At 37.4% G+C, this 21,632-nt stretch overlaps 1 protein-coding gene across 2 annotated transcripts in view; it reads right to left on the reverse strand.

The window, feature by feature from the left end:
• The window catches only part of asic2 (acid sensing ion channel subunit 2), a 359,162-nt gene that overhangs the window by 92,330 nt on the left and 245,200 nt on the right, over positions 1 to 21,632 (reverse strand). The window contains exon 1 of one of the 2 annotated variants that reach the window (XM_088906386.1): positions 17,265 to 18,775. The exons of the other annotated variant lie outside the window; for it this stretch is intronic. Within the exon in view, the coding sequence (XP_088762512.1) occupies positions 17,265 to 17,957 (693 nt within the window). The 5' untranslated portion in view covers positions 17,958 to 18,775. Of the gene's footprint in view, positions 1 to 17,264; positions 18,776 to 21,632 lie in introns of those variants that run through there. 2 annotated transcript variants of the gene reach the window in all.

The raw sequence follows: 21,632 nt of genomic DNA on the forward strand, positions 1-21,632 counted from the left end.
GAAATGGCATTTCATTACACTTAAAACTCAATCTAACATCACGTGATCATCAATGTTATGGTGCAGTGACATAGAGGATAATGCCACATCTACTTTGATTTACAGCATTACCTGTTTACTCATCAGATTATTTGCTACTATTTATGCAGGGGAAGAATGCATAAATTAATTTTGGCTAAAGAACTGACTACTAAAAGCTTATATAAGTGATTGCAATCAATACAACTTATAAGGCAAAGCAAAAAACACAGCTGAAAAATTGCTTCAATAAGAAATGCATATCAGTGATGAAAATAAGAGAAGGCTAAAAAAAACTGTGTCAGAGTGACAGTGTCTCCATGCTAAATGCATTAAAAATACAACAGTACTAAACCATTTTTGCAATGCTAATAGCTTACAACAATTCATTGATAAAAAAATTGAAATATGACTTTCATTCAAATGAATTCCTTTTCATGATGTTAAGTGTTACTTTGAAATAGTATTTGGGTGATTGAGCCTGTTGATAAGCAGAACACTAATCTTCACAATAATAAGGTACAGGCTTGTCAAAACAATTACAGAGAAAATCAAAGAACGGCTATGGTATCATTTTCCAGGAAGAGTTTGAAACGTAAACACTCATTTTGGGAAGCAGACTGCTTACGGAGACAAATCTTTGCTTTCATCCCTCTCACCTTCCACTTACCAGAAATTCAGCAAAGCAACAGTTCAGTTTAGTAAAACACAAAGCAACCCTTGCCATTTTGCTGACCTCTTTTCATATACAGTATTGTCACTGCACAAATAACACCCGTTTGCTTATTAACAATCAAACACATCCAATGAAAGGTACGGAAGAATACTTAAAGCTACTGTACTTGTAGTAATCAATATCGCTATATGTGTTTTATATTTGCCTTCTCCTTCTTTCTTGGGTCTGTCCAACAGTGAAGTGGACATTAACTGGCCGCCTATACTGCAAACGTGGAATCTTAAATGTTACTTAGGTAAAAGGGACCTTAAAAATAAGCTATAAAGAAAAAAGTGCAATTTAACCTACTGAAAATAAAAGTCAAAGTCCAAGCTAAAGTGAACTGTATTGCCAAACCAACCCTTCAGGTTGCTGGGTACTTTTTGTGATGTGCTTCATATAACACAGATTCAAAACATAGTAAACAACCACAATGTTATTTTAGACACACAATTTGTTATTTACATCTGTAATCTCAATAAATTAAATACAACAATACAATAAAGATCATTTAATGGAAACCTTCAGTGTGAGAATTGGAAAGAGAAGAGGAAAGCAGTCCTATTCAAAAAAAAATATAAAGAATATCATGTACAGTACATAATACATTACATCATAACAGCATCACATACTTGTATTAATAAATGGCGCTCTCTAATATGTATACTGTATGTTATATACATGTTTCAGCATTGTTATATATTACACTATGGAAGTGTATTTTTTCTATATCCTTAAAATACAGTGTTACTTTAACATTATTGTTGGACATCTGTCTCTTTCAATTTCACGTAGCCAGGAGCTTAGACCATAAGCTAAGCTTTCACATAGCTTAGACCATAAACTGTGCCGAAGATAATTAGCATGATCAGGATAGCTCATCTGGAAATACATTCAAATTATATTTTTTTAAACAAAGGATATCATTTTTTCATAGAAAGATGCACGCACTGCTAAAATCCTTTGCCAGGATCAAATGGTTTAGACCACTGCTGTGCCATTGAAATCATATTCAGTTAAATATAATTTTATTCACAATATAATGTCTCCTCCTGTTTTAACTGATAAAATAACACAGTTAGGTGTTTTTATTATAAGATCTTAAGTCTACATAGAAAGTAGATGAAGAAATAATAAGTCAGAGAATTTGGCCTTTTTAAATAATCAATAACTCAAAGCCTGAGGGCTTTCATATGATTTTATTTATTTCTACTTTGTCCTTTCTACCTAACTATCACTTCATGCTTTTCCTAAGAGACGTACAAAAGCACTGACATCTCCAGTGTAGCTTCAATAAGGTCAGCGATACTTGAGGCTGATCAGTAACCTACAGATAATACATATACTTAATATATAATATAAATGTATAATACTTAAAGTGCCACAAATAAATGCTGTTTTTACTCATGAAAGCTATATCAACCATTGTGTAATATTCTTCTTTAGTTCTTTAAGATAATATTTTAAAAACTAATGGTGGAGTGAGTCAAGATGCTGTCTGATAATTTAGAAGAACAACAGAACTGAACACAGCTAGTCTGATTATTGAGCTTTTAGAGTGAATAGAATTCCACATGAGGGGACGGTGTCCTGAGGATAGGCACTCCTCTAGGCATAATTTAAAGGTTTAGTAATCTAGCTGAAACAGGGGAAGAATAATCTTTGTCTATGCCCCATCTGAGAGTTAGAACTTCAGATTAGAGTCCTTCCTAGAAGTGGACTAGACTTGCGGACAGGCCAATGGACAGAAGGGTACAGTATCTTGAGAAAGTAATAGAAAAGGCTATACTGAGGATGTTCAGGACAGGCTGGTTGCATGGGTCCAATGGTGTAGAAGGGCACAGCTGAGGAACAGAAATGGCTCACTGGACACATGCCGATGGGAAATGGGAAGGACTGAGAATGAATTTTAATGACTACTTTAGCTGTTATAATTGCAGACAGACAGGATGGATGAGATTATGAAAAGGAAAGCAAAACTGGTCATAGAGACACATCCCTGATCCCTGGCCAAACAGGATCAGGACAGAGAGGCAGAGAGAATAAGATAAAAGGAGGGTGTAGGAGTAAGTATTCCATGGGTGTGAAAAGTGTTCAGATTAGTGGTACAGTATGTATATTAGTTGTTGTTTTGGAATAGATGTGGGCATTGAATTTGTAAGAATTGTCAGGAGAATACCACCAAAAGGAAGACATCTACTCAGTTTTCCCTGGAAGGGGAACAGTATACTGTATGAGATCTAGGATTCTACAGGGGAACTGAATCAAATAAAAGACCACTGAAAACACCTAAAACATATGATGTAGCTTTCATGGGTATATAATATGTCTCAATCTTTAAATGTTGGAATCTAAGATGATTTGCGGTTTTATTGTTCCAGTATTGTGAAGTTTGTAGTCAACATTGAGGTCAAAATTCAAGTTGCAACACCTTTCATGATGTTGTTGTGTAACTTTTTTTAATAAACATTTTGCACGCCGATATAACAGATGTCTTCAAATCCTGTAATGCATTCACAAGACATTAGAAAATGTTATTAAAAGCATATTCCAAGAGAGATTAGTTTGTAGATGATTGTAGGATTGACAGTGTGTGGCACCTATAGAACCTCCGAAAGACATATCATTAATCAAGAGGAAAATGCATTTCCATTTAGTAATCACAAAGTGATTGTACACATTCTTTTCCATCTCTGTGAGTTGGCTGCAAATTATAGGGTTGTACTGACATCCATTTGCTACACTACAATTCAATTAAAGAATAATGGATAGTGCTTTTCTTACACCTATTTTTTTCTTTTGAGTTTATCTATGTCAAGAGTCACTTACTGTACTAATTTCAGCAACACTGAAATGGAAGAGGAACATTGGCAATGCAATGATTCTACATCATCAACAAAAGGCATATACTGTACTGTATTAAAAGTTAAAGGAAAGGAAGATAACACAACGTCTTTGCATTTTTGGAAATGCAGACTCCCTTAAAATAAGCTGTCTTCACACAGATATTAAACTTTCATTCTATATTATGACAGAAGCTCTCAATTGTGTGTCAAGGTTGAGCTGAATGAGGCATGCATCCTGCAGGTTTCTGAAATATTTACAGGACAAGCTCATGTAGAACATCTTTCACTTGAAAGTACAGGGCTAGTGGTGTGTGAGACTGAAATACATGAGTGCTGGTTCCACCAGCATTCAAGATCTGGGTAGTTCCATGACTAGAGGAGGTGATAATACTCTGCAGTGTTCTGCAAGATAAGTGATGTATTACTTACTTTTGAGGGAGACTTTTAATTTGACTAGGTTTCCTAATACCAGGGTTACCAGACTGTTTCCAGTCTTTCTAGTGAGTGTTCAGCAGCAATAGCATTACGAAGTACTACAGATCCACTGCCTTTCTGGTAATCTGGTCTACTGCTTCTTCCATAAGGCTTGTATTAATACCATTTGGACAGACATACTGTATGAAATTGAATAATTTTAGTACATGCTTTTTAATGTATCAGGAATATCTAAATATGAAAGGCTATTTCAGGTGACAGTTTGAATAAAAAAATCAAAACACTCATACTGTATATTCCTGTAAGCATAGTACTCTGTTGAAAATAATTTGAATGTATTTTTTGGCAGACCACTAGACTGCCAAGCTACCGGATGCATGGTTGAGAAATTGCCCTGATATAGCCTTTTACAGCTTGCAGTCATGCTCCTGGGAGCTCAGTATGTCCTATGTTTTTGACAGTGCGTCTAGTAAATCTAACAAATCAAGTTCACAATATGTACTGCAAATCAAATCTGACCAAGTGGAACAATTTAGGAGCCGTTTATAGTCTATCACAAAACAGCAGGTTATAAGGAATGGCATATTGCAAGGCAAAGGAAAGTTGAGAGACCAGCATTGCACTTCTATTAATGCTTTTTAGGTTTTCCAATACTGATTGGCTTGATGGGAGGTGTTACTAATTCTATGTTCTGTCTTTTCAAAACATTGGACATGGATTGTGATATACTATAATAAAGTCTTTTGGGTGGGTTCCTGAGGAGACTCTGAATCAATCCCTTAGTCTTTCCACACTTTGTTGAATGTACAGTAATTGAACCTGTACATCAAGCAGTGACTCTAGGAGGGTACGAGTAACATGATCTTTGTGGTTTATGGCATAGCAAAGCATTTAAAATTCAAAATAGGTGAAAGGTATAACATTTTTCTTTATTGATACTTTGGTGAGCTGATGAATTTTAAGTTTTTGTAAATGGAATTTTGATTTAAAAATCTTTTGAAGCATGTTTGATATTCCAGTTCAACAGTACAAAAATATAGAAAACCTGTACAAACCAAAAACAGTATGCAATGTCTATTGCTTCAGCTTAATTTACTAAATTTAATCTACTTAATTACTAGGTGCCAAGTCTTGCTGCAGTGAATAAATAATGGATGCAGAACTGATACTTTACAAGCAACAGGTTTACAGATGAATTGCACAAAGATATTGAGTCTTAATGTGCTATTACACAAAAATGTTTTAAGAAAAGTTTGGTAGACGACACCTACAGTAATTAAAGAGAGGGCAGTTATCATTTAAATTCACTTCTCCCAACAAATTTGAATCAAGTGGTACAAAACTTTGATGGAAATCTTCTGCTTAGATAACCAAGTCAGCAGTCAAAGTGTGAAGAAAATGCTTATGCCTGTGCTTTGCAATTCATATATCTAATATAAGCTGCTTATACAGTTAAATTAAATCTAACAGACTTAATCACGTTTTCCCCAACAAAGATCCAGAGCTCTAAAACCCATTTAAGAAGCATCCTAATTCAAATTCCCTGTTAAATTAATAATAAAATATCATGAGGGTTATTTGTTCCTCATTTCTGATTATGCTGGCAGTCTGATTAGATAATTAAATGACAGTAGTTTGATTCCCCTCACTTTCCCTTAACATAAAATATTGAACAGCTTTTTGCAGTACTGTGTGGAGACAATAATTTTGTGGCCTACAGGTTACTAGTCATTAATTTTTGTTAGTTAATGTGCATCTCTGTCCTGTGAGTTATAGGCCATAGCTGCACAAGAGATTACCAATTTTAGGGTAACTACAAGGTGATCAAGGTTGTATAATAATATTGATACTCGCTAAATTCAAGTAAAGGTGGGTGTTGTCCAATTTGCCTCAAAGGGTGTTTTAAGTAAAACAAGTTTCGTATGAATGTATTGAGCTTCTTGCAGTTGACCAGCAGACATGTGTGTCTTCTTTTCATCCCAGATTGTCAATTATGTTAAGATTGCATCTGAAAGCTAACCTTAACGAAATTCAACATACAATTAAGTATGCTTATAAATCAGACTTTGATGACATTATGTGTCAAAACGCACCTCAGGATCTGTCAAAAACAAAATCTGAAAATAATGAAACTGGCTCACTTGATGTTAGGCAAAACAGGCACAAAATTTTGTCATGAACATGTTTGCTTAACCATGAAGAGAAAAAGGCATGTAGAGAAATCGTACAAGCAGGTTTTCTTCATTAATATTTCAGCTCTGCCTCAAGACATCAGCACTGAACTTTCTCCACTTGCACCACAAACAAGAACAGCTGGAGTCCTTGGTTTTGGGATCTGAGGAAGATTTGCGATTACTGCTAAAAACAATTTCACTTCTAAAAATGTATATCTGACTGGCTGCATATTGCTTTGATGTACAGTAAAACAACAATTACAATTACATAGCATGAAAAAAAATATCTGCCAGCTCCTACAACTAACATAGCTTCTAACAAATGTAAGCCCTTTATATGGATACAGTACTTAGATCGTGCTGTAGTAAACTACTTAATGCAATTTACAAAATTAGAAGCTGGGTCACATGGCCTTCTCACACCACATTAAACGCGAGTATAAAGACTCAACTAGTCATGGTATGAATATCAAACTTGTGCATGAACACCATAACAGCTCATTTATATTCAACAAGACCAAGCTGAGGTCTCCCAAAGTGGAGCCACAAGATTGGCTGAGTGCTGCCAAGAGGGGAATTCTGATTGGTTAGTCAGGAGTCTTTTGATTCCTGGTACAAATTGACCCCTGCAGCTACTTTAGCTCTTATCCCTTTGTGGTACAGTCAATGAAGGATGCGTCTCTCTTCCAGCTGGAGCTGAGCTTCCTGTATGCTGCTATAGGCTGTACAGTACATGTTAAAAGATGAATGGCAGACTGGAGTCTGCATACTCTTCTGCAGTCCCTTCAATGTGTGGTAGTAGGGTTTATAACCATGAGCTGGGATATGAGTACAATTTTAATCTAAATAATTATTTGCCAAGTCACAATCTCATATAGCACAGAAATACAGCAAGGGAAGCCTAGCTGAGGTGATTTAAAAATGTATAACCGTACATCAGAAGCATACATGGGAGTAGCTAAAACACCCAATTCAAAGCCAAACCAACTCCCAGATCACAGGTCTAAAGCTATTAACAAAATAGAGCAACAAATTGTTTGTTGTGATATTGAGGCTCAACCATCCTATCAGTATGAAACCACAATTAGGCTTCAGTGGTGCATCTTTTAAGTGGGCTGCAATCACCACCGACATTCTGTCACTGTCTTCATATTCAACACATAAAACTGGACTGAGTGCTTGTGGGAAATTCTATTATATATGCATGATGGATAATGGTCAATCCTGAGGACGGAGAGTGGAGACTGTTGAAGTCATAGGTAGCACATAAGCCTGATTTTTTCGACGTTTGACAGTTGATTGCACACCACTGATTAGAGAAGCTTGAGGACTAAATAATTGCATACCTCCTTTCTATTTCTGATGGGAGAGAGTTCAAAGTTCTTTCCTTTTGGATTATCTTCAAACCTGTATTTCATCATTGTGAAGCTGGATTCTTCTGCCACCTTTAGTAGCAACAAAGAAGTACTTGCTTGACACAAAATGGAGAATTTCAGTGTTTAACTTTGAAACAGAGCAGTTTCAGAACGACCAAACACAAATTGTTTTCATGTCTCAATACCCTAGTCCCTCAGTATTGACTTTACAAACAACTAATTTATTTTTCCTGCTTTCTGGGGAACATAAAGCACCTGAATAAAAGTGATAGATGGATTTAGGGGTCAAACAAATGACTCCTAGGACCACTTCCCAGTCTTATTCTTTTAATTTTTGTGTTTTCAAAAATACAAGGTTCATTTAGACATTCCCCCTGCACATCTTCACAGACCGTTGCCATGCCAGTCATTATCAATCATTAACAGTTTTTTTTGCACTTGTATGGCAATAATGTTTTGAATTGTACAGATTTTTTTCTAATCTTTTAAGTGACTGTAAACACATACCAGGGTTAGCAATCTTGCTTTCCCAGCAGCAAGGTGATATTATTTTTTTTCTCATCTAAATAATGTAGGAGAAAAGCATGCAAGTGTAAGGTTCAAAATTGTCTGCCCACGCTTATTTCATAAACAGCCCTTCAGGCGTAACATTAGCTCATTCCTCTCAATCGTTTTTAACCTCATAATTATGCACGTTTTCTGAACAAATAAAGAAGGGTTTAATGAGATCCAATGTGCAAACGCCAGTAAAGGAATCAGTGGACATAATATATATATATAATATAAAAAACATAAAATAAAAACTGAAGGAAATTATTTTAGCAGATGCAATGAACAATTACAAGTATTTCCCTATCACGATTTCCTTGCACAGATCTCTCACCTGCACTATGCTTGTGCAGGTGAGAAAACTATTCTATTCTGTCTCTCCTCTGTGTCTGTTCAGCCACTCTTCCCACAAGTCCATCCTCTTCAATGTCCTGCCATTCACTCACAGAACCTGAAACTCCCACCTTCATGGTGCTCAGGGAAGAGCAGAGACGTGGCCAAAGTTGCAGAACCCCTCCCCCCCCCCCCCCATTAGGGCAATGATAGAAGGGAGAGGCGGCTGCAGTCCTGGAATGCCAAGACCCACTGGCATAGTGTATCCACCATTCTGTTTCAACCAGCAGCATTCCACAGGGGTTGGGAACGTACACTGTAGGTGTTATGGACCCAAGAGCTAGGGGACAGCAGACCAGGGGGAAGAGCCTGGATCACTGCACCTCAGGCTTAATGCCAGACTGAGGCCATATTGCCCACTCAAGTCCACGGCTGGGTTTCGGGAGGGCCACATGGGAAGCTGGACTAATAAGTATCGGTCTGGGCTCCTGTGGCTGAACTCCCAGAGCATTGGCCATGCAAGGGGGCGGACAGCCTGCTGGGATCCCCTGGGATACGGGCAGATGGACCAGAAAACTGAAACGTGGGAGTGGGAAGGCTGGTGCAGGACAGAGGGAAGCCACTAAAGGTGGGAGCTATGCTTCATTCCAAGACCCGATCTAAGGATAAGGGGTCAGGCACTGAGGCCAGCCAGGATACTCCCCATCAGGTTGGCATCCTCTAGGCACGTCTGTCTCAGGGCTGGATGTGCTGAACGGGGGCGTGGGCTCATCGGGAGGGGGTCTCCTCCAGAGACCAGGATAATGTGCACCATCAGGGTGGAATAAGGCAACGCACCGTAGACCAGGCCGAGGAAGTCATCTGCTGAGGTACAGGTCTGAAGTGGGATCCAGACCTCCTGTCCACATACAGCCATGGGTAGAGTACCCAGGTGGAGCCAAAGAGAACTGGGAAGCAGGGGAAGGAGGGGCTCCACTGAGAAGTGATGGAGACTCAATGCCAGATCGCCGTGGAAAGATTGAACAGGGTTTAAACACCCTTGAGCACCTGCTGCTGTGAGAGCTCTCACTGATCCCAGGTGCTCTGCATCAGCTGTCTCCACGATCAGGCGATCAGGGCAGAGCGGAGCTGTTGTAACTGTGCTGTAACTGTTCCATATTATCTTCAATTCTGAGTCAGTTTTAGTTGCAGCATTGGCTCTTATTTTGTGGAAATGTGTTCTACAAAACTATCATTTTCCTAGCAAGTTATCTCTAGAGTTATCTCTGTGTTGCAAGCATATTGGCACAATCTTATCAAACAAACAGCAAAAATCTCTAAAAGAAACTTTTGAAAAAGTAAAATTCAATATCACTTAAATTTTCGAGACATTATACCCAGCAGTTTTTCCTTTATGTGCTTGAACATATAATGGATTGATGTGGTGGACTTCAAGATCATGTATTCTTATTAGAGTAAAGATGAATTTCAAGTGCAAATGAAATAATTGTTTTTGTTCCACTGAAAATGTACTGTAGGCTTATCTCTTGGTCTCAAGACTAGAAAAGTGATATCACTGCTAAGGCAACTACTCAAAGGAAAGACCCTAAACTAATTAACGGTCTGAAAGGAATGTCAAACTAAGATAAAAAGAACTGAATATTTTTAGCCTGGAATAAAGGATAACAAGGGAATCTCAAATCATTCACACTCCTGCAAAATATTGGCAAACTTAATCCAGAGGACATCAACAAAATCAGTAATGATATTGGTACCCAGAGACACAAGTAGAAATTAAATTTAGGGTCATGCAGGAGACATTTCTTTACATAGAAACATGTAACTGTGGAAAGAAAACCTCCCAAGTCATGTTTCTGAAGCTGACGGGGATTCTTTAAGAAATTACTGGATGATATCATTAAACTACCAGAAACCAACAGAGCAGGATGGCCCAAATAACCTCATCTTATTTGCAACCTTTCTTATATGTTCTTTATTTAAAATAGATTTTCTATTTATCCACGGGAGATGAGCACCTTGATGAAATATGAAATAACTGCTGAGATAACATTGTGTTAAATTAGATAGTGAAAACAAAAACAATATGATGCATAAAAGAAGATGTAGTAGCATGTATACCTAGGAGACACTTTCCTACCTGGCATAAACAAAAATCAAAAACTCTTGTCACAACTGACAGCTTATTCTCTGATTTCCTATAAAAAGAAAACTAAGATATAAAGCCACCAGTAATATTCCATATTTTTGTTATTGTTGAGTTGAGACATTTAACCATGGAGAAACAGCATTATCAAGTACTCTGTTTTAAAGGGATATAATTTCTTTAATTATTGTTACTAACCTGGACTTTCACAATTTCTAAGTGCAAAAACTTGTTCTGTTTTAAGCTGTTTTCTAAAAAAAAAAGACTACGATTTGCCTTAGTGAATGTCCATGCCAGTCAGGACATGATTGAAACTATATGTCATCCTTATCTTAGGCTGTATGAACAGCTTTCCATAGCAATGGGATTACACATGGGTATCATAATTGGCCAATGACCTAAATGGTTATTTAACATGTTTTTTGCTGTACTTCATAATGATGTGACCATTAAGACTAGGAGGAGAAGTTTGACACAGAAAATAAGCCTCCATTCTCACTGACAAGCTGACGCCAGTTCCACTTTAACTGGACCAAAGACTGGGAGACAGCAGGAAATGAGTACTAATTTCCCCAGAATAATGAAAGGAGCAAATCATGTGGTAAGCAATCATGTGTGTACCACAATAAAGAACAACATCTCTTGTACAGATCTACTAACAGGCTTTTCTTTTATTCAGTCATGTGAAGTGCATTAGAATTAATACATTTCTGTGTCTAAGGTTCTGATTCAAGCTTGCATGATCTAAAATGTTTACAGTTAAGCTCCTCAATAGGCCTGACTTTCTAAAGGTGGCAAATTTGGTGACTGTAAGAGAAAAGATAGATATGTAGTACAGGTGGGGAGGATATTACACCACTGTCCTGATTAGTGTTGTAATATTATAGAAGCATATTGTTTTATATAACTGACAGCAATGTATTACAAGAGGTCTGTCTTTTTCTTTGCACTATTTACAGCATTAGGATTTGGCAGTGTGATGATCCAAAACATCCTCAAGGGCGGTTTTAAGATACAGGCAAATGGTAATAGAGAGAATGTCACTTAATGGAGCCTGGACACAATACATTACAGCTAGTGTTCCACACCTGAATCGCTTCATTTTCTAAATTCAAATGTTAAGAACAAAAGAAAATTGGCAATACATATTTAATATTATTTGTATTACATCTAACATTTTATGCACTGTAACCACATATGGTACAAAATGGTAAAACATTCTACAAGAAAAGCTGTAATGACAATAAATGTATACTGTAGTAATATAGCTATCTAAAGTGAGCAGGAAAATTCAGCATTTTCCCCGTGTTTTTCCTTATTTCTAATTTTTATGAATACTGTTACTGGCAATTCCTGTACAGCTGAAATAAAGCACCATAAAGTCAGTTACTGTACTTCCCCCTCAGATATGCATATCCATCTGTCCGTTCATTTTCATCAGTCCAACTGCTTCATCCAATTTAGGGTCATGATGGAGCGGTTTTCCCAGGTGCCAATTAACCAACCATGTTTTTGGATTGTGGGAGAAAAACGAAGCACCTGGAGAAAACCCATGTGAACACGGAAAGAACATACAAACTCCATGCAGACAGCACCCCGGGTGCAGAATTGGACCCAGGGATCCAGCTTTGTGAGGCACCAATACTGACCACTGTGTCACCATGCTGCCCTCAGACTCACTTTAATCAAGAGACTTTAGTCTTTAATAAAGATGTGCATTAGAACGTACAGGACAGAGGAAATGTGGGAATCTTTACAGGACAGTCTGTTATTTTAAAATGTGTTAGCTTTGGATACAGTACAGTATATCCACAATGCTTGTTGGGTGGTTGCAGCTTCTGGGTAAAGAATGACAAGGTCATTCAACTCCTATCCACTACATTTAGCAAAACAGACCAAATAGGCTCCTTTCATTTGTCATGTTTGTAATGGTCCTATTAAAGTAGCTGACTTACCATCTGTGGACCCAATCTCCCCCAGAGGTAAAACAAAATGGGTTTCCTGGTTCTGGGTGAAATACAAAAACAGTTTGTCTCTGTTACTGTTATCTCTCTTTCAATGAGATTTTGTTTGGTACGCATGTATACACTGTATTTGGACATTGACATTTTGGGATTTCAGTCACCTCAATTCCATGAATAATCTAATCAGATTAGTAACAATGACAGGAGACCATTTTATCTACAGTGCTCATTTGATTCTGTTTCTCTATAGAGACATAATTAGTACTGATTTTATTAGGAATAACCACACCTCCAAGAAGGAAAACTCCACAAAAGACAGGTGTCCTAAGATAATATCAGGGTGGCGCTTAAGGAAGTTGTAGTAATCACTGTGTGGTTGTGGATATGTAATATACTTTTATGATATTCAAGCACTGTTGGAAACTTAATGACTACCTGTCACTAAACTGAAACCTGTCACAGCAGCTGGCACCAGTGAAGGCTGGCTGGACAATCACACAATTGTGCAGCCAACTTAAGCTGGGAAAAGAAATGACAGGCCTTACAGACCATGTCCCTGAGTTTATACTCTACATACGTATCTGTGGTTCTCTTGTATCAGTGCTAAAGTGTACAGAAATGTCTGGCTAAATAACAGTTCCTAGTTGGTACAATAAAACAATGAAAAATAATACTGGTATTTCTATACTAAAATGCAAGATTAGAGATCAATAGGCTAATTAAGCACATTTCTTCAGTAACAAATTTAAAATGAAATACTCTTAGTACTACTTGAATGTAGAGTAAAAAACCAGTGCATTTAGCAGACCATTAAAGCCACACTAATGTCACAATCCTGATAAACAGCAAAACAATCTTATTGCCTGCCTTGTTATTGAAAAACATAAAAAAGACAATTGAAGGCTCTCACAGAAGAACAGCATGTAAATGAATGTTAATTCATTTTCAGATAAAAGACCAAAGAATAAATATTCAGAGAAATCTGTTAGAGCAAAACACATTTCTTCGACAGAAATTACCCAGAACAAGTAATGATAAATGAATATTTAGTGACAGTGATCATTAAAGGTGGTTATTTCTCTGTGTTTTCATTCACAATTTGTGAAAATAAGAAGATAAAATTTGTGTTTTAAAAATTGCTGAGAGAAAGCTAAATAGTTTGTGTAATGTACATCTTTACCACTTATATTGGGCTGAATTAGTCACTGTGACTTGGCCCTTAGCTGTAGCCTATTCATTTCCAGGATAAAAATGCTTCTATTGTATTTAAAAATGTTTACAGCTGAATTTGCAAACTTGTATCTCTCAGAAATGAAATTCAGCTACGGTAAATACAAGGGGTAGAGTATCATTAAGACAACAGTGAAACAATGAATGTGAAAAGAAATGTTTTTTTCAACTACATTTTCTGAGAGCCATCTTGTCAAAACATTTATCATAGTTATAAAGTACCAGACAAAGAGTAGGAAAGTTTTAACCCTATCGGAAAGTGCATTTAATGCCTGTGCAATGAGTATGTGAGAAAGACCAAAAACAGTACGTGATAGTTGAAATCTCATATAGTGTATAGGGCAAAAAGAAAATTAACAAGGGTTTGCAGATTGAAATTTAATTTTTCATTTAGATTCTTTTGTATGGTACTCATGGGGAAAAAAAATATTGTTCTTAAGAAGAGTGACTATCTTCCTGTCTGCAAGGCTTATTTTCCCATTATACTTCATGATCACTGTGCATTTTAGACGTAATGAAGTCTTTAAAACATGATTGATTGAGAATGAAGTCTTTAAAGACCTCATTTTACATTTTATTTCAGATTTCTTAGAAAGGAGGCTTTTAAAACTGAAAACAATCAGAGTTGCCAATGTTTATGAGAAAGCTGTATACTTTTCAAAATAGTCAGTTATTTACTCCCAGTTTTGATTTATTAGTTGCCGATCAACAGGGCATACTGTTATCACACTCGTACCAGGATGGGAGGGATGAGGACAGAGCCTGCTTTTCTCTAAAATTTAAAGTGTACTTCTCCTACAGTATTGTACAGTATGTTCTGCAGAGGGCTAGTAGTTAGCTATGGCACTCCCTAGAAAAAGCTATGGTCTTAAGGATTCTACCAATTATCGCTAACATAATTAATGTTGGTTGCCAAAAAAGCTTCATTGCAGTTGACTGAAATGGCCCAATGTTTACTACCTCTGCTCTGAAGTGAAGTCACTCTCTCCAAGGTACTTTAAATTTGTGCTTGCTATGGAAAGACAGTATAATGTAAAATGTGATCAATTGATCTTTTATGGAGGCATACAGCTAGCTGCCTTTTCCAGATGATGAATTCTGTGGAGGGTGCTAGCCAGCATTTCCGAGCCAGCATGTCTGCCATTCATTAGCATGCTTTTTGCATTGGTCCTCTCTCAATACCTCTGTAGTTCAAAGGGTTTTTTTGCACTGTATTAAGCCTGTCAAAACCCACCTTTGTCAGCAACCCACTCACATGAGCTGCAAGAAAGAAAAGAAGAAAATTTCTAATGATAATTAAAATGTCCTTTTTTCTCCACTCATAACACAGCAGCTAATATTGTTGTTAACATGTTCATTAGATGTACTCATGTTTAATGTTTTAATTGCAGCACACAGATTTCTTCTTCCCATTTTCTTTGTAGAAGCTTTTGTGTTGCTCTAAGATGAGCACTTCATAGCTAGGCCCTAACCAATCTCAACAGGGTGTCTATAATGTATTTCTGTCTGATTTGTGGAATTGGTGGAATGACATGTGTAACGTCACATGGCCATCCTATGCTAAAGCATCAGATTACTGGAACCTACAGTTCTAACTTACAGATCATGCTTTTGTTCTTTGCTTTTTGACAAAATTCAGATGTGTCAGGATACTGGATCATGGGGGAGCCAAAGCCTATCCCAGCAAGCAGCAGGAGCAAGACAGGACACATCCTGGACAGGAGCCCAGTCCATTGCAGGGCATACACAGACACAAACATGCACACCCTCACACCTGAGCCGATTAACCAAGTATGTTTTTGGAGTGTGGGAGGAAACCCTCACAAACACAAGTACCAAGGACCCCAGGACTGTGAGGCAGCAAAACCACTGTGCCACTCTGTCACCCAATTGACTATATTCATAATTATTTGATTTTGCACCATTCATGGTACATTATACTCCAAATCACTAATTATGATTTGAAATATTTTTCTTTAGACTATGAACGAAGACATTAGAATATAATAGAAAAGACCTTGAAAAAGAAAAATGAAAAAGGACTAGATTCCATATGTTAACTACAGGTATAATTGTTATACAAGGCTGAATATCACCAAGGAAGGATGAAATAATTTTATTTTTTCCAGAGTACAGTTTGAGTACTTTGGAGTTAGAACTTTTCAACAAGCTTTGTAAGTTTTTATACAGGGTATTCATTTGAAAATAACATTTTGAATTTAAAATAGCTGTGAAATGTGCAAGAATAGTGATTATGAATGGAAAGAATTTTGTTCATTGCATGAGTTAAATGTGTTTATACAATGACAAGACGAGAATTAAGGAATAATTAATATATATTTCAGTGAATAAGGTACAGTTCTCTTCATTTTTTTAATCAGAAACTGTGCAGAAGGAAATGAAACAAGCTAAAATATGTATAAAGAATCTAAAATAATATGTAAGGGATTGTACTGTATACTACAGCTAAAAGCATTCTAATTATTCTAAATATATCAGAAAGTCTTTTATGGTTTAACAAGAAAGCACTTCACAAACAGTCACACATTTGGGAGATGTCTCACATCTTTTTTGTGCATCTGACTTTCTTTGTCACACACAAAATTGTGCTTTTAATGAAAATTGTGCTCTGGAAGAACCACTACATTACATTTCTTAGGACTGAGTTAACTGTCCTGGGGACAGAGTGACGATGCTTGCTGTGGAATCTGCTGTTGAATAACAGATTTGTACAGGACAAATAAATACCTGTAGACTCTACTGGAAATATGAGTTACTCCAAATACTTACAATGACAGTACTGCTACTACTAGTATTAATAATTGCATTTTAAACCAACAACAATGAAAATATAATGTCTGTCCATATCACACTTCCAGCAAAAATATTTTTTTTAAGTACAAATTTGTATGATTAGGTTATATTCCTGTGAATTGAGCACTGGGTTGATTTTGGTCACCTTTTAATTTCCTATTCTTCCAGCACCAGTACATTGTCTCCTTAGTCTACAGTCTAAAATTGCTTCCAGCATTTTAAGACTGCTGAACAAACCAAGTTTCAGAACATATCATCAATATCACATTTATATTTTCTTTCACACTGCATTTCAATTCAGTTATGAAACTGAGAGTGATTAGGTGCAGTGCCCTAAATTATAATTAGTAACAAACAATTAGTAACAATATAGAAGTATCGCACTATAAATAATTAATGTTGAAAGGCTACTTTAAAAACCTTAAAACATGACAAACACAAAGCATTGCAGTATTTTGTTTGAAAAACAGATGGCAATGCCACAAATTAAAATTAAATTAGAAGAGCAATATTTAGAAGTTTGTCTTATGTACCTTACCTACAGTTGATTTTCACTTGTTCATGTTTATTTCTATAAATTTCCTTTTTATCATTTGCATCACAGAGGCAGGACAAAGCTTTAATGCTGCATTATAATATTGAAAAAAACAACACATAATCAACTCACAGATGAGAAGTTTTGTGGTCCACATATCTCCCCACGGTATTTACAGGAAAGCAACATATCATCCAACTGGTGCCCTAGACGATCCATAAATTCCAAATTGGTGCCCTCGAAATTGCGGGGAGGGAGGAAGAGATGGAAATCTGACAACTTCTGGAACCATTTTTGGTGGTCATCCCGAAGGAGCTCCAGAATGATGGGCCTTGCCGTTCTGTTGGCTAGTAAAAGGCCGAGCCAGTGTCCGGCAAAGTACAGGTCACTCTTAGTCAACTTGTAGAAGCGTATAGGGTTGTTGTTGCAAATGGTAATGGCAGGGAACGGCAGTTCCTTCGCCCATTCCATGTGGAACTTTGTGTGCGTGGGAAACGAAAGCCAATAGAGAAAACGATTTGAAGACCAGGAAAGAAGAAAGCCCAGCGAGGTGCAGAAAGCCAAGAACCAGAGGGCACGATGCTGGAAAGACAAACTTCGGGAGTAGATGTATTTGATCCCGTGCAGCCTGGTCTGAGTGATGAAGGCCAGTGTCAGTTGTTTAACTCCTCTTGGGGGTTTTCTCCTCTCCTTCTTGGGTGACTTTTTGTGGCCGCTGGGAGGTCTCCTCTCTTGCAACCCCTCTAATGTCATGGCTCCCCACAGCGTCACTAGAGCAGTAGAAAAGACATCTCCCAGCAAAGACTGCAAGTTGGGGCCCCACATGAAGCACTGCGTGGCAAACAAAGAAAAAATGCCCCAACACGTGTATTCAAAACTAGGTGCCAAGCGTAGCTTGCAGCAAACTTTCAGTATCAGAAACAGCAGAGTCTGTAATCAGAAAATTTTCCTTACGCATCTCTGCTGAGGAACATACTTTCTTCCTGCTTCCACAGATGACCAAACATCTTACAGTTTAGTCCTTCTGGTCTTCTTTCGCTGACATAGTGTACTGCCTGCTCAGTGTAAGCAAACCTTTCCAATTATATACGCATAAGTACACACTCTAGATACTGCCGCTGTTGCTGCTGCTTGGATGATTCCTGTATTGCAGAGGCAATGTGACAGAAGCTACACAGATGGAATCAGTAAGGAAGAAAAAAAGTCTCATAGCTTGATTTTTTAGGAAGTAAAAAATGAGAAAGAAACAGCAACTGTTAACGGAGCCTTTTTTATCCCTTTTCTTCTACATTTCCTGCTCATGTCATTTCCAAGCTTCACTGCTTTCAGTCCAAAGTGCCTCCGCTGGCTTCAACTTGCTTTTCGTTCAGCGCTGGCAGGACCAGAGTGGCGGCTGCTCCAGAGGAAGCTTGAGTCGTTACCATGCCGACGGTAGTCCTGCCCCACTGCATCTTTTTCCAGCCCCTCTCATGTGTCTGTTCCTCTGGATGACACCCTCTCTTCCTCCCCACCTCCCTAATTGTCTGTTCCCCTTCTCCCCAGTTCCAGTATCCCCCACAGAAAAGCCTGGCACCCCCCTGGCAGCCCTGAGGGAAGGCAGAAGAAGCTAGTTGTGCAACAAGGACAAGCAAGATGCTCCTGCCAGGAAGGCACTGCCTGTGGCTGCTTTATTATATATTCCAACCCTTTCAAGCCATTGGTCCCACAATTTCTCTTTTCAGACAGCTTCCATTTCTTTATTTTTCTTTTCCTCCCTTTTTAGCCTGCTGGAATCTATATGCCACAGACAAAAAAATAAATAGAACAACTTGTCCTTTTCTGTCACTTTTCTTTGCCTCCTGACTCCTAAAATAAAATGTATCACTGTGGTCTCTCTATGAGCTAACCTCCTGCTGTTGCATCCGGCCCACTCAGCACAGAGGCAGTAAGCACTGCCTCCTCAGATGCTTGTCTAATATGTGGCTTAAAAAAAACAACCTTCAGTTCAGCTGCTGCTACTCAATGCATTGTTATGCCCTCACAAAGGGAGAGAAAGTGTGTGTGTGTGCGAGTATCAGAGACGGGCGAAAGAGAAGAGAAGGAGAGAAAGCTATGCAGCCAGTGAGTTTCTGACTGTGCTCTCAGCATTTTAATTTCTTGCCAGTTTTAGCCACATAAATTATTTCGATTGTGCAGCTGCAAAATAGAGCCATAGCCACAGATAACCAGCCTTTGGGGAGATAAAGAGAGAGACAAGACAAGGCAGAGGGTGGTACGAGGCAAAGTTGTGGAGGTGATTTGGGAAAATTGCAGAGTGGATTCACATCAAAAGCCATACTCTGCCTCCATTAATTTTCAATCCCGGTAAGAGGAAACAAAAAACAGCTGGGGTGTAAATCCCATTTTCTGCCCTCTTGAAAACAGAAACATGCAAGCCAAAAAACAGCTTGACTCAATGAAAAATCATTTAAAGGTTTCCACATACACCAATCAGAAAGATCTTTCTACATTACTTTCATTCATGTAGGTTTTATTCCTTATCTCTCCACCCTTCACTGCTGTGAAAAAGCCATCAGTAGAGGAAAATTTTCTGCAAACCTTTAGGGAGTTTTGTTTGTGTCCTTATGTCAGACAGAATTTTCATTTATGAGACGAGGGGGGAAAAAAAAGCTCAGACACTTTCCCTAAGGGTCCTCATGCAAAAACCTTTTCTTCATTTATTAATTTTGGTTCTCTTTTACCACTGGGTTTCCTTGGTTTCTTTAGTAACACAATTTGCAGATGAACCAAAAATAAAAAGATCTCTAGCAAGGACAACACAACATAGTTTAAAAAAAAATCATGGTAGCTATTAGTACATTTTCCATATGACTCATCTTCACATCAGGCTTGGTAATCCTGTAAGGTGCTTAATTAATATTGCATATTGCATAACGATTCCCTTTATTTCCATTATTTTAAAAAGAGCAACAAATGTTACCAAATCCCAAGTACTGTATGCTAAGGCAGTTTAATGCTGGTACTTTTAGTAATATTATTTTTACTGTATTTAGGTAATATATACTGTAGTATAGCTACAGGTACATACTGTACTGTACAGAATACTGTATATTCTTCTACTCTGGAAAACAAGACTCCTTTTTTCAAATGGTGCAAAAAAGGTAATCATCGGTGCAGAGAGCAAGCTTGCTTTTCTTTTCTATCATTTTCTATGAGTAATTGCAGACATCTCATTACGCTATTTCAGTGCAATGGTGAAAAGGTAAGTTGCTTCATACAGTATGTTAGGCTGACCTGTAGAGGAAACCTTGAATATAAGAGAATACATACACACCATTACATTTTTCTAATGCAGATTGGCCATTTTAGTACTGATCTGTAATCCTGTGATTGTTTGGTTTGAGTAGGTTCAAAGAGTGCTTTCTTATACAACACTTCTATTTTTTATTTCTCTTGGGTTATAGACAAGGTCGGAGAATAGAAATGTAATATTCAGATGAAAAGCCATTTTTTTTTGTATTTCTGTGTTTTAACAATTGTTTGAACGTAACTGATTTCTTGTGAGTTTATTTTATGCCTTACCTTTTGGTTTATTTATTTTACTTTATTGCACTTCTTTTTATGTTTTGTATGGTTTTATTTGATTCTAGCCATTATTTTTTTCTGTTTTATTTTTTCAACAATTGTTTTGCTGTGTTCATTTGAAGCTCTCTCTGCCCATCTGTTGCAAAGGGAGTTATGTTAAACGTGTAGTTCGTGTTTATTTTGTGTACCCACTAGGGTGCTACATACTGTAAATATAACTAAGAAGCAAACATGGAAATCATCTTTTTCTCAATGACATTCCAATGGGGCAGTTAACATCTCCAAACATTACCAAAAATTAGAAAAACACTCATGTCCAAATAAATCGTTTTAAGACCAGTGCTTTTAAGTGTTTTAAGACCAGCAATATACAGTTTACATAATATGTTTATGTTCCTAAATTAATATTGTTTATGACCTTTAGATGCGTTATGCTCCTATTCTCTTTATGCTCAGCTACTAAAATTTCCCTTAAGTGGTAAAATTCCATATAAATATTCAATACTAAGCGTATTAAAACGTGCACAGTAAAGAGATTAAATGATTAAATCTTTCCACGACCGACCAACGCACCAAGAGTGCCCCTGTCCGTCATTTTGGCCAGCCAATCACGTACCGCGGTATGACGTGTTATGACGTGCCATGACGTAATATTTGCCCGCGGTACGGGTTTGTACCGTGCACTTTGAATGGCTGCGTCTGTATATACAGTATAAGGTTGAATTATTTCACAGTCTTACACAAACTATAATATAGCATCCGCACTGTTTCTAGGGAAGTCATTATCAGCAGTGAGTTATGAGAAAAGTCAAACATCTGATGTTTGTGTTCACAAGAAATAACATCTACTGTACATACTGTATGGTTCAGGCATATCCATAACAACTCTGACCTTTTTAGATGAAAAAACAAAAACTTTCTCAATAATCTTATTAT

This window comes from Atractosteus spatula, chromosome 26, assembly GCF_055471065.1.
Source record: "Atractosteus spatula isolate fAtrSpa1 chromosome 26, fAtrSpa1.hap1, whole genome shotgun sequence".
Lineage (NCBI taxonomy): Eukaryota > Metazoa > Chordata > Actinopteri > Semionotiformes > Lepisosteidae > Atractosteus > Atractosteus spatula.